The sequence below is a fragment of the Crocodylus porosus genome, unplaced genomic scaffold (genome assembly GCF_001723895.1).
Source record: "Crocodylus porosus isolate Cpor-Errol unplaced genomic scaffold, CroPor_comp1, whole genome shotgun sequence".
In the NCBI taxonomy this organism is placed as follows: Eukaryota; Metazoa; Chordata; order Crocodylia; family Crocodylidae; genus Crocodylus; species Crocodylus porosus.
The window spans coordinates 9281626-9298027 of NW_017728886.1; the positions used below are offsets into that span (position 1 = coordinate 9281626).

General features: G+C 44.0%; 1 protein-coding gene across 3 annotated transcripts in view; it reads right to left on the reverse strand.

Annotated features, from left to right (window-relative positions):
• The window catches only part of TTC21A (tetratricopeptide repeat domain 21A), a 69352-nt gene that overhangs the window by 24391 nt on the left and 28559 nt on the right, over window positions 1-16402 (reverse strand). For 2 of the 3 annotated variants that reach the window (XM_019530146.1, XM_019530154.1), the window contains exons 14-15: window positions 15349-15564; window positions 4989-5227 (exon numbers count right to left, since the gene is read on the reverse strand). In XM_019530146.1, the coding sequence (XP_019385691.1) occupies window positions 4989-5227; window positions 15349-15564 (455 nt within the window). The remainder of the gene's footprint in view (window positions 1-4988; window positions 5228-15348; window positions 15565-16402) is intronic. The other variant, XM_019530162.1, reaches the window with a different exon arrangement.

Sequence of the window (16402 nt, forward strand, 5' to 3'; positions counted from 1 at the left end):
CATGTGCCCCCTGGATCTCTGTGTGGGGCAGAGGCAGGCTGCCGCTGTGGGCTGGGCTCTGTGACCCGTTGCTGCTACCTCGGCAGCTGCACAATGCCATGTGCCTGCCACTGCTGAGCAGACAGGGGACGCAGCGCAGCCTGGCAGCAGCAGGTACATAACATCACACAGTTCCCAAGGAAGTGGGTCGCAGAGCCCCAGCCCACAGTGGCAGCCCACCCCTGCCCCATGCACAAATCTGGGGGGCATGTGTCCCCTGTGCCTCCCCTGGGGTGTGCATAGTGGTGGGGAACCATGCCCCCCTCCACCCCGCAGCGCCCCTGGATGAGCTGCCCAGGCTCTGAATGTCCCATGACCCGTCCAGGGCCCATTCACCCCAGCTCCTGCTCCTGCCTCTGCCCCACTCCCTCCCTCACTGTGGAGGCCTCAATCTTCTCCCCTCCCATGCACCTTCCCTCTCCCCACACCCTTTCCCCTCCACAGACGTGCTGGGCTCTGTGTGTGTGCGTGTGTGTGTGTGTGTGTGTGTCTGTCTGTGCCTGTGTGTGTACTCAGCCCCCCAAATAATATTTTCTCCCTCTAACTATGGTGACTGGGGATACTGGCCAGCTGGCACCACACTGTAGCACTCTTGTGCCCTAGCTAGCCCCTCCTCAGCATGTTGAGATAGGGTGGAGCAGCTTGCGGTTGGCAGGCTAACCCCGCAGGTCCCTTGCCAGCTGTGGCTCCTGCACCCCAGCTCAATGTGCTGTGGTTCCAGGTGCACGTGTTTATTGCTTCCAGGTGTAAATGCAATATGCCGCCTGATGAGGTGGAAGGAATATCTCCTGATGGAGCTGCTGCTCCTGCAACAACTAGGAGGTAAGGGCAGGAGCTTATGGGGATGGCTTGGAGGCCCCTGGTCTTGGGCATGACATAAAACTGCATCCTGCTGGGGATGGGTGGCCTGGTGGGGCTGTTTGTGGCACAACAGCTCCAAGAAATGGAGCCAAGCCAGTTACCACCATGGTGAAAGGTGGGTTGGGGCACCTTAATAACCCCAGCCCCCACAACCGGGTAGGTATCCCTGTAGTAGGGCCCGAGAAGGTGGATCCATGTAAGAGAGTGTGGGCTAGTTGCTCAGAAGCCTGACCTGAGGCACCCTTGACTGGTCAATGCTGGGGCCAGGACTAGAAGGGTTAAAAGGGCCAGGGGCCCACCATAAGGGATGCCCAGATGGCCTGCGGTTCCAACTGGCCTCAGAGGTGAGGCCAGAGCCTGTGTGGCTAAAGGTCCCGGGGGGCCACACCTAAGAGGGAGAAGAGTGCAGGGAGCTTGTCAGCCCAGAATGAAGGTGGAGTAGGCCATCTGATGGGAAGGGATCTAGTTGGGGTCCAGGCTAGAGTGTTATGGGGCCCAGTGTGGGGCCAGAGACGTTAAGGAGACGTTAAGAACTGAGATGCCATCTGTGAGGCATGGGACACTTTAAGGTATATTTAAGGTGGTAGGAGCGTGTTCTTTTGGCCCTTAGACATCAGGGCCCTCAAAGGGCAGCCTCCCACCTAATTACCAATTAATTATTTAATGGCAAGGCATGGCAGGAGAAAGAGGCAGGTGGCATGCCCAGAGGCAGTGAGAGACTAGCACTGTGGCTGGTTGGGGACCTCCAACTTCACCACACAAGCCCAAAGCAGTGTGACATCCTCAATCCTACTTTTTCTATATAAAAAATCTTACTCACAAAAGTCATTCTACTTTTACTTCAGCAGAAATATTTGCTGGAAACAATACATCAAAAAGCAATATATCAATAATGTGAATAAGGGCTGATGCCCAGAGAGGTGTTGAATGTAACATGTTAACTATTAAATCCCATCTTATTTAACATCACAAGGAATGATCTGGAAGAGGAAAAATATTATAGATGACACCAAACTTGAAGATACATGAACATCAGGAAAGCAGAGGAATGATCATAAGTAATATGCATAAGGCGACCGTGCCTTGAAGCTAGTCAGTCTCTCTTCTGCTTGGTGCTGTACAAGCACAGAAAATTACTTTTTTTGCCCAAAAGAGCTTCCTATTCAAAAGGAAGACAACATAGTTGGATAAGAGAGAGAAACTGGTAGGGATGAAAGGTGTAAAGCAATACAATAATAATATATGACAGGTCTTAGCCGATTAGTAACAGTAATCAACACTCTGCATTTGCGTACCTGTATAAAAATTACACAACTAGAGCTCTAGAGAGCTTGGAAATGTATCAGGAAGCAACAAAATGTTAGAATTTGGAAAAGTGTCTGATAATACATCTGAGGGAAAAAATCTTAATTTGAGTATTTTGTGTAAATACTCACATGTCAGTGAGGAAATAGATGCCAATATCAACAATCAGGTTTTGACAGACAGAAAAATAATATTCAGAATATTATTCAATATATTCCTTAATGCTATTCATTTTTATGGAAACATTATTATTACTACTATATAAAATATTTTTAATTTATAGAAATGCTGGGCTAAAGGTTGTAGACAGGCTGTTATATGAATGATTTGTTGTCAGGAATATGTAAGCATTTAATAGTTTTATCCATATGAAATAGTGTGTTGTTTTTTCTACAATATACTAATTGTTTAGCTGTTCAAAATTAAAACATAATTTAAAGTGTAGTAAAGAGTGACCACATCTACACAAACAGTGGACTGCACGGTAACCAGCGCTACTGCTCAGTACCATCCCTGCATGTTTCTTCAGTTACTACTATGCAGTAGTAACGAGCTACTGCACAATAGCTTATTTCTACTGCGCATTAGTGGCACGTTACGGTTAGTGTTCACCAACATTCCTGCGCGGTAGCAACGAGCTACTGTGCACCAGCTCATTGCTACTGTACAGTAGTGTCTCTTGTAGATGTGCTCAGTAAGAACAGTCTTATGAGATACACTCTTGTAACAAGCTCTTCTCTTTTATCACTAATGGGCAATATGTTTTACTGTGGAATTTGGAGAAATTGGCGTGGCAGGGGGTCGGACTCGATGATCTGCTCAGGTCCCTTCCGACCCTACAAACTATGAAACTATGAAATTCCACAGTGTTACTGGAGGAACCAGGACCAAAGTCCTGTCTTCTAGCTCAGGATACCAAAAGTGCTCTTCCAAAGGAACAGAAACATTCCAACAGCCAATTCTTAATAATAAAATGTTCACATATTTCATTATAATTATTTGTTTGAATTATTATTTAATTATTAATTATACCTCAATAAAATGCATACTTCCTTGTAAAATTATTACAGATCTAAGTTTACTTTTAGAGGAGAAAAAACAATTTGTTACAAATTCTATTTTAGTCATTTCCAACCTGCTACGGTTCTCTGACTGAGAAGAAAAGTTGCTAACAGAAAGAAAATTATTGGGTAATTTCTTCCCCCCTTCTGCTGCACAGATCTTCTAATTTATTACTATGGGGAAGCAATGAGGACTGAATCACAGGATCAGAAGGGGGAAGATAAGCAGAGTTTAATTGTTATTGGCATAACAAGCATTTAGGAACTTTGTAATTTGAAGAATGACTTAAGAAACAACCCAAGACTGCCTTCCTCCCAATGAGCACCTCTGTAGAAGAATGAAATGCTTCTTTGCAAAACTACCTTCAACGAGGTTCTGACATTCTTCTCCAAAGTGTCATTAGGATCCTTAGAGAGGGAGTGTCAACTCCTTTTTAAATAGTTTTCAAGATTCCTGGAATGACCACTAATGCAGAATTGTACCATCTTGCCTGTAGCAACTTTGAAGCCCTAAGACTTTGGCCTTTTAGACAGAATGAGTTGCGAAGAGTAGAGCCATTCTGCCTGCTCTGTATGTTTCAGAAGAGATTTTTACAGCTCTAGAAATACCAGAATGAAGGAGAATTATGTCCCAATAATCATACAATGAATATATTGACATTAGGGGAAAGGCTTCAGAAACTATACAAATATTTTTTCTTTGTGGTAACAGTAGTTACAGTTCTGATCTACAGAAGGGAACTAATTCCAAATATTGCCATACAGCTGGAGATTAAATGAGGTGGAGGTGCCTCCAGTGCTGATATCGATCACAAAAGCAGAGAAATGATCATAATTAAGTAATATGCATAAGGCGACTGTGCCTTGAAGCTAGTCAGTCTCTCTTCTGCTTGGTGCTGGTCAGGTGGCTGAACTGGGTTGCTTTTGAGCATGGGTACCAAGCCAAGTTTGGCATCCAAAGACTTTTTTCAGGCCAACATGGAGGCACCAGATTCATATAGCAGGATTCTAAGCAGCTGTATGGCATCTAGGAGGGGATGACTTAGATTGCTTTTTGTGATTTAGGTGCCTAAATACTGCCTGAGTCCTGCTTAGGCTCCTTAGAGGATTAGGCTCTGGCCCTTAATCCAGAAATACTCTTTTTCATTTCTGTGGAGGAAGGCAGAACTCAGCATAAATAAAGATAACAGAATGTGGCCTTAACAATGTAACATGATTGTTTTTGACATAAGATACTCACATTATTTGTTCTATACTTAAATATTTCCTTATTATTTTCAATATTCTCTGTAGTAGGTCTCGTTCTACTGTGCATACAATACTGACATATTTACTGAACCACAGAGAAATAAAATGATTCCATAACCCAGTGGTTAAAAACTTTCTCATTCAGCTTCTGATTCTATTCTTCCCCCAGGTTACTCAGAATGCTTATTATCTTAACACAATTGTTAAGCCTTGTGATAAATAAAACATTAAAGTAAATAACTGCTTAGCTCTGAAAACAAATCTATAGCAAAGGTGAAACTGGAATCAAGATCTCTTAATACAGTATCCTAGATTCCAACTCAGTATTTTTAACAAATATGCTTTATTTCCTAAAAGCTCTACAATTATTTTGACTCTATTTTGTTTGGATTTTTGTGAAAATAAAGCCACTTCTTCTAAATATAATATTTGAAAATGAATACATATTTATAGAATCCATTAAAAAAATATTACCAATAGCATCCAATGTATAGCCTCTTATCCTTTCGTATATGAAGGTATATCTGAGCCATCTTTTCTTTAACCTCAATATAATATGGTTGGCTTGGTGTGATACTTCTCAGCGTGCTTAGTGCTACTTCCACTTCCCCTTTACTCAGAGCCAAATCTATGTTAGCAACAGTGACGCGGATTTCCTCTGGAGTTCCACTGAATTCATTAATGGCATCCTGCATTATCTTAGTAGCTTCATGCTAGAAAATTAAAACAATACGTAAACTTGTAACTACATTATTATTATTTAGTACAAACTGGCTCATTTGGTACAGTATTTAGCCACCTTTAAAGTACTAAGACATGCTAAACATATTTTAAGCAGTATTCCACTGGAGGTCCAATTTAACCAAGAGCCCTATACAATAAGCAAATACAGTCTGATACTACAGACCAGTTTTTTCTCATTAGCCTGTATTTCCTCTGTCACAGTGTTGTAACTATTCATGTTTCCTTAAGCACAACAGGTAACTATTACAAGGTTTAGAGTTTTTTTTAGCTAATCCCTAATTGAGGAACCTAAACATATTTGTGATTTAATGGGTGCATCTACAGATGCTCATTTACTGTGCAATAACCAAAATTACTGTGCAGTATGGATGTGCATCTACATGTGCATGACCATAATATGCAGTAAATATGGCAAATTACACCAACTTGAGAATACATTTGATATCTACATCATGCAGGTATCAAATTTATACTTGATTAGTTACTGTAGAAAATGGGCATCCAGGGGCCAGTCAGTTGTTGACCCATCCACTTGCTTCTGGACTAACTACCTGCCTTTCTTTCCTGCCATGCCTTGATAATTGATTATAAGATGTCACTAAAGTGGGAGGCTGCCCATTTACTTGCCCTGGACACACGGCTCCAACCATCCCTTACCGTGTCCTATGCCTCACAGATGTTCCTCCAGTGCCTCTCACTAGGACCTGAGCTCCAGTGTCTCACACAGGACTCTCATTCTCCACCGGAACTCACGGTCCCAGTGCCTTCTTATGGGCTCTCTGTTGTTCTTCATTCAAGGCCCCAAAACCTTACCTCAATCTCAATTTTGGGCTCCAAGCCCCTAACAACTCTGAGCTCCACGCCCCATTCCCATTCAGGGCTCCCAACCCTACTCTGGGCCTCCAAGCCCCACTCTGGCATCAGGCCTCCAAGCCCTGTCCCCTGCCCTCCCTGGGCTACAATCCCTTTATCCCTTCACCCCAGGAGCTTCATGCATAGCTCCCCAAAGGCTCAGGGCTCCACACCCTTGAAGACACACCCAGCCTCAGAACTCAACTGAGAGTCTGGGCACTGCCTCAGGTCCCTCCACCTGACCTGGACCTTGCCTCAGCACTCACACTGAGTCTGGGCTCCCCCTGCTTGGTCTTACTATCCATCAGGGATGTGTGTGTGGGGGGGGCACCCCATACTCACCTTTCACTGGGGAGGGGACTGGCCTGGCATTTCCAGGAACTACCCCACCACAGGCAGCCCCACCAAACCATCCTTCCCTGGCAGGGTGCAGTTTTCTGTCATACCCAGGACAGGAGCCTCCTGCCATCCCCATAGCTCCCGCCCTTACCTCCAAGATGTTCCAAGCAGCAGCTCAGTCAGGTAGTGTTCTTCCAGCTGCAGCAGCAGACTGATGGCTTTGCTGTTCAGGGTCCTGCTCTTATAAGGACCAGCTGAGCCCTGTTCCCAATCAGGCAGCCCTCCTTAATTGGAATGGCAATCAGCTACAGGCTGCTTTGCTGCTACTCATGTCCTTAGGAGTAACAGAGCACACCCTGTGCTCTGTTACAGTTACAGCACAGTAATGCACATATAGATGCCTTACTGTGAAGTAACAATGTGAGCGTGGATTGACTTGGGACTAACTTTAGTCCCAAGTCAGTCCACAAATAGTGTTTATGTGCTTTAACACGTGCACATGTAGATGTCAGCCTATTTCTGCTTGCTGTGCAGTAACCTACTGTGCAGTAAATTAAGGCTAGTGTAAATGCATGTGTAGACATGCTCAATGTGGCTGTGTAATAAAATAGTCCCCTAACCATTGGGTTATGGAGTCTTCTCAGCAGATGGGACACCATGGTTCAAATCTCTGCTCTGAGCCAGGCAAAAGGGTATCAGATGAGGACTGCTAGAAAAGGGACTATATTCATTCTTGGGCATAATGGACATTTATACATGTGCCCTGGGAGGGAGGTGTGGGTGCTTTAATTAGAGTGCCTTCAAGAGCAGCTCTAATTAAAGGGACCAGAGCATCTCATGTATCAGTGTCCCTGCACTTCAAAATGGCAGTGGGGGCACTTTATTTAAAGCTCTTTGAACGATATTAAGATAAAGTGCCCTTGCCACCATTTTGAAGTGTGCGGATGCCGTTACACAGGATGCAGAAGTAATTGGCACTTCTTCACATTTCATTTTGATGGTTCTTGATTCTCCCTTATACATCTCCATGTTATATCAGATATGCCCTGTTGACTCTTACATGGAGGATTCCAATCTAAAGCCTACGTTTTAATGCTGCTTGAATCTTTTTTTCCATATATGATGCAATCACTTCCATTTTTATTTTGTTGTTTCTAGCCCTACTGACTGTTTTCTCCTCTTCAATAATGCATCATTTTTCTGACCACCATATATTAAAAGATTTGATAAAGGCAGCGGTTAATGAAGTCTTAGCATTAGGATCTTAGTAATACTGTCTCCAAGTTTCAGCACCTTACTATCGTTACACTCATGGCAAATTTATGGAGCTTAGTTTGGGGAGGAGTAGGGTTTTGATTTCTCTAAATTGGCTTCAGCATATCTATTTTTTGCTATTCTATCTTCAATGTCTTTGCTTCTTCTGCCTCTTTGCTTGTCATGCTGCTAGGACATGTGAAGTGTTAAATCTCTTCAATGTCAGTCCTCCCAAGCATTACTGACATTTTTTTCTGAATGTTGATTTTCCTGGTTTGAGTTTTTTTCTACATTGATTTTCAACCCAACTAAATGTATGTACATCACTCGTTGTGACTTGCAGATCTCTGAGGAGATGGGACAAAAGGCAGATGGTATCTGAAAAGGCACTGCCCTTCAACTTCTGTGTGGGAGGGAAATCCATCATATTTTCTCTTAGTTGTGTTTAATAATATTTCTCATTACCCAGTCCATAACCAGTAGGAAGTCTGGGTGAAATATGACATCCCTGTCTGATGTATGAATTGACCTCCAATGATTTAGTCTGGTTGCTGATTATATATTACTTAAGTTATCATATTTTTGCAGTACTTCATAATGATGTTCACAGATCTCTCAGAGATCCCATAGTGGTGTAGGAACTTCCAGAAAATTATTTTGTCACTAATTTAAAAATGTTGGGGTTACTACTTGATCTAGGCATGATTTTTTTTGTCCCTGCATGTTCTTGTCAGAACTTTGACTCTACCACTTCAGTCTGTTTGAGATAATGAAATGGTAGTGTATGAGTGATGTTGTAGCTGGATCTGGCCTGCCAAGAGATTTTATCCAGCCTATAATGAGCCTCTTAGTCCTGCCCAGACCGATGTTGGGGGCAGCCTGGGCTATGGCATGTACAGCTGGTCCCACTGATCCCAGGTGCACAGTGGGACCCACAATACCTCACCAAAACTCCCTAAGTGGTCCTCCAGCACAAATAATTGCCCTCCCCTGTCTTAGTGTAATATCTTTTATTGGACCAACTATATAGTTGGGATAAAAGTTAGGCAAGCTTTCAAATGCTAGACATTCTTGAGACTGGACAGAATCATTTGCATTCAAAAGCTTGTCTAACTCTATTCCTACTACATAGTCATGGGTCCAATAATAAGACAATAAGAGACATCACCCTAAGAAATCCTTGCCTCTCACATAATTCCTGGACCATCATGGGTACAACTTCACTCTACGCTACCATAACATGGAAGATACCAAAATCTGCCACTTACAATGGAAAATCCACAACTGAGACATGAGGAATCACAGAATTGTAGAAAATAAATGCTGGAAGGGACCTCAAAAGATTGAGTCTGACCCCCCTGCTTTGGGCAGGAATACTGCTGAGATCAAATGAACTCAGCAAGGTGTCTGTCCAGTCTCTTCTTGATGATTTCCAAGGTTGCGGACTGCACCACCTTCTTGGGAAGTCTATCCCAGATTCTGGTCACCCTTACTGTAAATAAGTTCTTCCTTACATCCAACCTGAAACCATTCTCTAACAGTTTATGGCCATTGCTCCTTGTCCTTCCATGGGGCACCCTAGTGAACAGTTTTTATCCCAGCACCTGATATTCACTCCTTATATACTTATAGACAGCCACCAAGTCCCCCCTCGGTCTTCTCTTCCCTCTGCTGAACAGTTCCAGATCCCTTAGTCTTTCCTCATAAGGCTTGTCCTCTAGGCCCTTAATCATTCTTGTGGTCCTTTTCTGACCCTTTCAAAATTTTCCATGTCTTGAAATGCGGCTCCCAGAACTGGATACAGTACTCCAGCTGGGGTCTCACCAGTGCTGAGTAGAGAGGCAGTATCATTTCCTTAGCCCTGCTCGCAATGCATCGCCTAATGCATCCCAGTATGCTATTAGCTCTGTTGACTATTGTATTGCACTGGTGGCTCATGTTCATCCCATGATCAACCATAACCCCAAGGTCCCTTTTAACCATCATGCTGGTCAGGACATCTCCTTCTAACCTATATTCATGTCATCATTACTTCTCCCCGATGAAGCTCTCTACATTTATCCTTATTGAGCTGCATCCAGTTCTACTCCACCCACCTTTCTAGCTTGTCCAGGTCTGCTTGGATCCACATCCTATCCCCTAGTATGACCCCTTTTCCCCATAACTTAGTATTGTCCACAAACTTGGTCAGAGTGCTTTCCACATCCTCATCTAAATTGTTAATAAAGATGTTGAACAGCATGGGGCCAAGAACTGAACCCTGTGGGACACCACTGGCCACCTCCTGCCAAGACAATACAGACCCATCCTTTAACACTCTCTAGGTTTGACCCCCTTAGCCAGTTCCCAACCTACCTGACCATGGAAATTGCCAGTCCACAATTCCCCAGTTTTCTTATAATAGCATCATGGAAGACCATATCAAAGGCCTTTTTAAAATTCAAGTATATGACATCAACTCCATCTCCCACATCTAAGTGGTTCATTACTTGATCACAGAAGAAGACGAGGTTGCTCAGACATGACCTGCCAGCAACGAACCATGTTGGCTATCCTTCAGCATCATGCCTTCTGCCAGTCTCTCACAAATGGACTTCTTGATAATTTTCTCCAAAATTTTACCTGGTATTGAGGTCAAGCTGATGAGCTGATAGTTGCAAGGATCCTCCCTCCTCCCCTTCTTAAAGACTGGCACCACATTGGCCCTTTTTCAGTCCCCCAACTTGCATTCCTGTCTGTACACCCAACCCCCAATGCATCTAGTTTAAAGCCCTCTCCAGCAAGTCAGCCATCCTGGATGAAAACAACTTTTCCCCACTTGACATGAGGTGGATACCATCTCTTCCCAACAAGCCTCTATCCCAGAACAGCGTTCCAGGATCATAAAATCTGAAACCTGAGCCTCCAGTTGACCTCCTCAATACAACTGTCCCTCCAGGGGCCCTGACCCCTGACTGGGAGTGGGAGGATAGAAGAGAAAACCACCTGTGCTCCCAACCCCTTGAGCCCAGCCTGCAGAACCCTGTACTTGTGACTTGCCCAGGGTTGTTCCAGGTCATGTCATTCGTGCCCACATGGATGAACAGCATTAGTGCTCAGAGGACTGGATGAGTTTTGTCATCCTCTCTGTCACATCCTGGATACAGGCTCTCAGAAGGCAGCAGACCTCCTGTGTGGAGTGATGCAGCCAGCAGATGGCACCCTCCAACTCCCTCAGGAGTGAGTCGCCCACTGCCACCACCCTACATCTCCACTTCTGGACAGCAGCTTCCTTCCTTTCCTCCCCTAAAGCAAGTGCCTCCGGTCCTTCTTCACCAGTCCTTCCTCCACCAGTGGTGCAAGGGTCCCATACCTGTTGCACAGCTGAACCAGAAAAGTTTCCCTTATAGTATGTGGCCTGGAGCCTGAAGCGACCACCTTCCACTCGACTCCATTCAAGTCTTCCCATTTTATCTTGTCCTCATTCTTTTGCTGGAAAGCCTTGCTGTACAACTCATCTATCTCCTGCTCATCAGCCCTGATGCTGTACAACCTGCTCATCTCTGCCTGGAGCTTCTTCACCCAGGTCTCTAGAGAATCCACCAGACCAGAGCACACCCCCAACAAATGGGGCTATCCCTATCCCTGCTCCCACCAACTGGAAGCCATGCTAGGCACCCCGCACAGTCTGGGACCTGGGCTGAAGTGATTAAGTGAAGTGTCCTCACCATATCTAAGTCCATCCTTGCAAACCTCTTTCCTCTGAGAAAGTTTAAGACCCCACTTTAAAGAGTGGGGTGGCAAACTGATCTGTAAAGTGCTAGCAAACTGCCCTGTTTGCTCTTCCCTGTTCCCTCACTCCCTGGGCATGTGGAAAGCCTGCTTTTAGATGACCCTTCTGGGCTGAACTGCCTGCAATTGGCTAGGCCACGTCCTTAGAACTTGATGCTCCTACCCACCACCAATCACTAGCAATCAGCCATCAATTCAGCCAACAATGAGGTCTCTCAGAGCACAGGCCCTGACCCACTGCCACACAGACACAGACACACAGTCAGAAACACACACAGCAGCTCACCTGACTAACTCAGTTTCCCAGACCTAGATCTGGCCTTGTTGTCTGGTCCCATCCTCCTCTTGCTCCCTGCAAACAACTGCCCTGTTTGGTCTTCCGTTTGCTTGCTCATTGGCTAAAGGAAGTATATCTTGCATTTTAAAGCTTGTCTAACTTGATACCAGCTACACAGTTGAGTCAATAAAAAATATTACCCAAAGAAATCCATACCTCTTGCATAAGATAATGGCAGTAATTTACATGGGAAGCAGAGTATCTGAATGCTCTTTCAGTTTTTGCACTGATTGTGATAACCCTTTTTGGCAACTTTGCTACATGACATTTTCTATTCATTTGGCGTTTTTATTTCTTTGCCTATTTTTGTAAGAGCTTCTGTTAAAGTGTTCATTGTATTCTATAAAGCTAACTTCAGGACTTTCACTGGTAAGCTGTGCAGATCTGAGGCCTTTCCAGTTTATAATCATTTAACTGTCTTCTCTCCTTCACTTTACTGAAATGTCCTAGTTCAATGTCCAGATCTTCTTCTTCTGTGTTTGGGAGCCTGCTCACTGTCTTTCCATTTAGTAGCTAAAAAAAGGTATTTCTGCTATAAAATGTAATCATTTTAATGTTATTATTATTAAGCTGCTTTTATTGTCCTTAGTTGATTGGCTGGTATTTGTTTTAGTTCCTGACAACTATCTATTTGCACATTCCTGTTAATAATTAGTGGAACTCTGGTATTTTCTTGTAACAATGGAAATGAAGCAGCAATATCAAGTTAAATTTATCACATACAATTTAATATACATCACAGAGAAAAATAAAAACTCTACCAAAAAGACCTCACATTTTAATGATCTAATTCCAAGAATACTTAACATTCAAAACTGTTATTGACACATCCCAGAATCAGAGTAGACTAGGGCACAGAGATGATATACAAACAGACTATATAAGATTTCATAAATTTCATAGGCATTAGGGCTGGAAAGGACCTCAGAAGATCATCTAGTCCAGCCCCCCGCCCCAGGCTTAGTTTAAAGCCTGATCGAGCAGGTCAAAAAGCCCAATCGAGCAGGTCAAACTAGGTAACATTAATAGCACAATTCTTTTAGAATTTAGTGGGGTTAGGATTTCACTCAGTACTATTAGAGGAAACCACTAACTTGTTGGTATTTTGTAGAAAAACATTTTCAGCTTAATTACTATTAAGAGGGCAAATTATTACCAATAATTTACAACACAAATTTTTGCTTTCCAGAAATCATTATCATTTTGTTATTAACTGATTAAACCTTAAGTGCCCTAGAATTTACAAACTATAGTTATATCTTATAAAATGAATGCAGAGTTTGGTGTAACAAACGGACTGTAAACCAAAACAATTTTTTTTCTGAACAATGGTTTCTATCACAGTTGGGTTCAAAAGCCCTACAGTTCCTCTTGGAACATGTCTATGTACTGATATAACAATTGTATCAGTATCAAAGGATACTGATACAAGCTATCTGAATGCAACTGTTGTGTCTGTGTGATTCTGTAGAGATGTAAGTGTAGCAAAACCACCCCAACATTAACCTGCTTTATTCAGGGTCAGAGTTAGGATGATTGAGAGAAGGTGTATCCCAAAGGTGGCCAAACTTTTTAGACGACTGCCCTACGTTACGTCCCTGGGTGTCGCTCTGATCCCTGTTCCCTAAAGGTGTACCTGACAGAGTTTGCACCCTGAGGTGCCGGAATGGAGGTAGGGGCCCGCAAGCCTACAGTTCCACAAAGCAAAGAGGAAGTTGGACTTTGCTGCAAGAGAAGTGTCAGTGCCAGGAACTAAATTAACCATTCCTTGGCCCTGCAGCTGCTGAAGTTTTATATGGTGAGCACGGACCCAAAGTGCTCAAGTTGGTGGTGACTGCATAGCAAGGGAAGGGTAAACCTTGCTCTTACCTCACTTCACAACAGCATCCTGCTCCTGGTCTGCTTCATGTGAATGGAGGCTGGAGCTCCCCTGTCTCTATTCCAGAGCCTCTGTTCATTGAGCACCTGGGAATCTGGTGCCACAGACAGCAGCTGCCCAAGCTGCTTCTGGCATGCTTGCTGCATGTTGGCCACCCCTCTTGTATCACAACAGATCATTAAGACATAACAGTTAGCTCACAGCAGCTGCTATATATTCTGAAGCAGCAGCTTCACCTCCCTTTTTAAAGCAGCTAAACTATCCATTTGTCCATATCCAATGACTTTTTTGCTAGGCAGAAAGCGTATAGCTCCTGTGTTCTTGCTTTGTTACATATGCTGTTTGAGAACTGTAACAGAGCACAGGGTGCTGTGTTAATATCAGGGGCCTGAGCAGCAGCCAGGAAGCTACAGCTGGCTGCAAGTCTAATCAAGCCAAGCTGGGCTCTGCATTGCAAAAGCCAGAGGGTCAGCACCAGCCTGGTCAGCACCATTCGGAAGTAAGGGAGGAGTTATGGGGGTGGCTGGAGACTCCTGATCCTGGGCAGGACCTGAAACTGCACCTGCCGGGGAAGGGTGGGTTGGTGGAGCTACCTGTGGCAGGGTAGCTTCCCAGAAATACCAGGCCAGCTACCTCCCCAGTGAAAGGTGGATAGGGGCACCTGAAAATCCCAGCCCGCATATCCCTGGTGGGTTGTCATCTGAGACAGGGGGAGCCCAGGCTCACAGGACAGCCTGAGCGTGTTAGGGAGCCAGGAATTAGGATCCAGGGGGGTGGAGCCCTGAGCCTTTGGGAGCCATTAGGGAAGCTCCCAGAAGAAGGGAGAGAGAATGTAGTGGGATGAGGCTTGGAGCCATAGTCTTGCTGTGAGGGGCTTGGAGGCTGTACTAAGGTGGTCTGGAGCCCAGAAACACAGAGAGCAGTGTGATGTCCAGGGACACGGCTTAGAGCCCGAGGATGAGGCTTAGAGCTGGGAGAAGCTTATGGCCCAGGGACAGGGCTTGGAGCCTGAGGACAAGGCCTAGAGCCCAGGGAAGGGGCTGGTAGGCCCAGGGAAGGGGCTGGGAGCCCAATTACTAGTGAGATAATGATAGGGCTGGAAGTTAGGTCAGGAAACATCTCTGAGGCATGGGACACATTAAGGGAAGTTTGGAATGTATATAGAGGCCCTTGTGATCAGGGAAGCTTCCTGCCTGATTAAGATCAATCAAACAATCAGGAACATCAAGGCATGGCAGAAGAGATGGGTGGGTGGTTTGCCCAGAAGCAAGTGGGCAGGCATACATTGAGAGCAGCCCCAGGACGCCAATATGTTACAGACCCCAAAAGAGAAATGCTGAATCATTCTCTTTATTTCTTATTCTTCTACAAGGTCAGGCATAGACTGCACCCCATAAGAAATTCCTATCAGTCAACATGGTAGCAGTCTGCAAATTTGAAAATTATGAATGTCTCACAGTACTTTCAATCCTACTTTCAAAAGTCATTTTAACACCAAAATTCAATCGTGTTGTTTTCTATTAATTTTTGCCTAGTTTGGTTTCCCAATGGAATTTTGTTTAGATTTTCCTAATGAGAATGGCTCCTGACTTTTTAATTAAAATCTTTGTTAAAAAATATGGAATATATATATAATATCTATATATATAATATCTTACCAACTCTCCATTTAGTCGAAGAGCTTCTGCAAGTTCAAGGTATATGGATACCTGTTCACTGGTTGTCACACGGGTACCATGGACTTTTTTACTTTCACCTTTCTTCATAAAAGGTAAATTGATAATCATTTTTAAAATTTTGATGGCTTCTGGATGATCTCCTGCTTTATTATGTGCTCTAGCCTTGATGAAGTGATACAGTGGATAATCACGAACCTGCAAAAAGTAGTAAGGCTGTGTTTTTATGATGAACGGAGAAATTCAGATACTTCACTACTAGAACACGTTCCTAAAATAACTACTTAATCAAATATTAAAACTCAATTCTCAATTGCTTTTTGATATGAAACCATTACTGTGGAATTTTCAAAGTGCATTGGAATAGTGAGCAGTTTCTTCAGATACAGAAAAATTGCTCTGAAATAAAAAAAATATTAAATTTGAAAGTAAAGCAAAGAAGGTATCTCCAGACCAAAAATGTTTTAAACATGACTACTAGAATGATACTCATTCTTCCAGAGGGAAAAGGGCATCACCAGAAAAACCAGGAGTAATGGCTTCAAACTCCTGGAAGATCAATTCAGGCTCAACATTAAGAAACTATGAATCTATGAAAAAATGACCACTCCCAGGGCATAAGACTATATTCCTTATAATATCTCCTACCTTACCTCTAGTGTGGTGACAATAGACCCGCAAAACAAATTGCTGTTTTGGGAATATCAGCTTTTCTGAGAGCATAATCTTTCATCAGTCACACGGGATGCCCATGCCTACTATGGGACAGAGAAATCTGGGTGAGGGGGATCCCCTACTCTCCAACAATGCTGACCTCGTGAAGGAACATCTTGAGGACCTGGATACCTTCAAGTCAGCTGGCCCTGACAAGCTGCACCCCAGGGTACTCAAGGAGCTGGCGAGCGTCGTAGCCCAGCCCCTGGCACGGATCTTTGAAAACTCATGGTGCTCTGGTGTAGTGCCCGAAGACTGGAAGAAGGCCAATGTGGTGCCGATCTTCAAGAAAGGGAGGAGAGTGGATCCGGCTAACTACAGG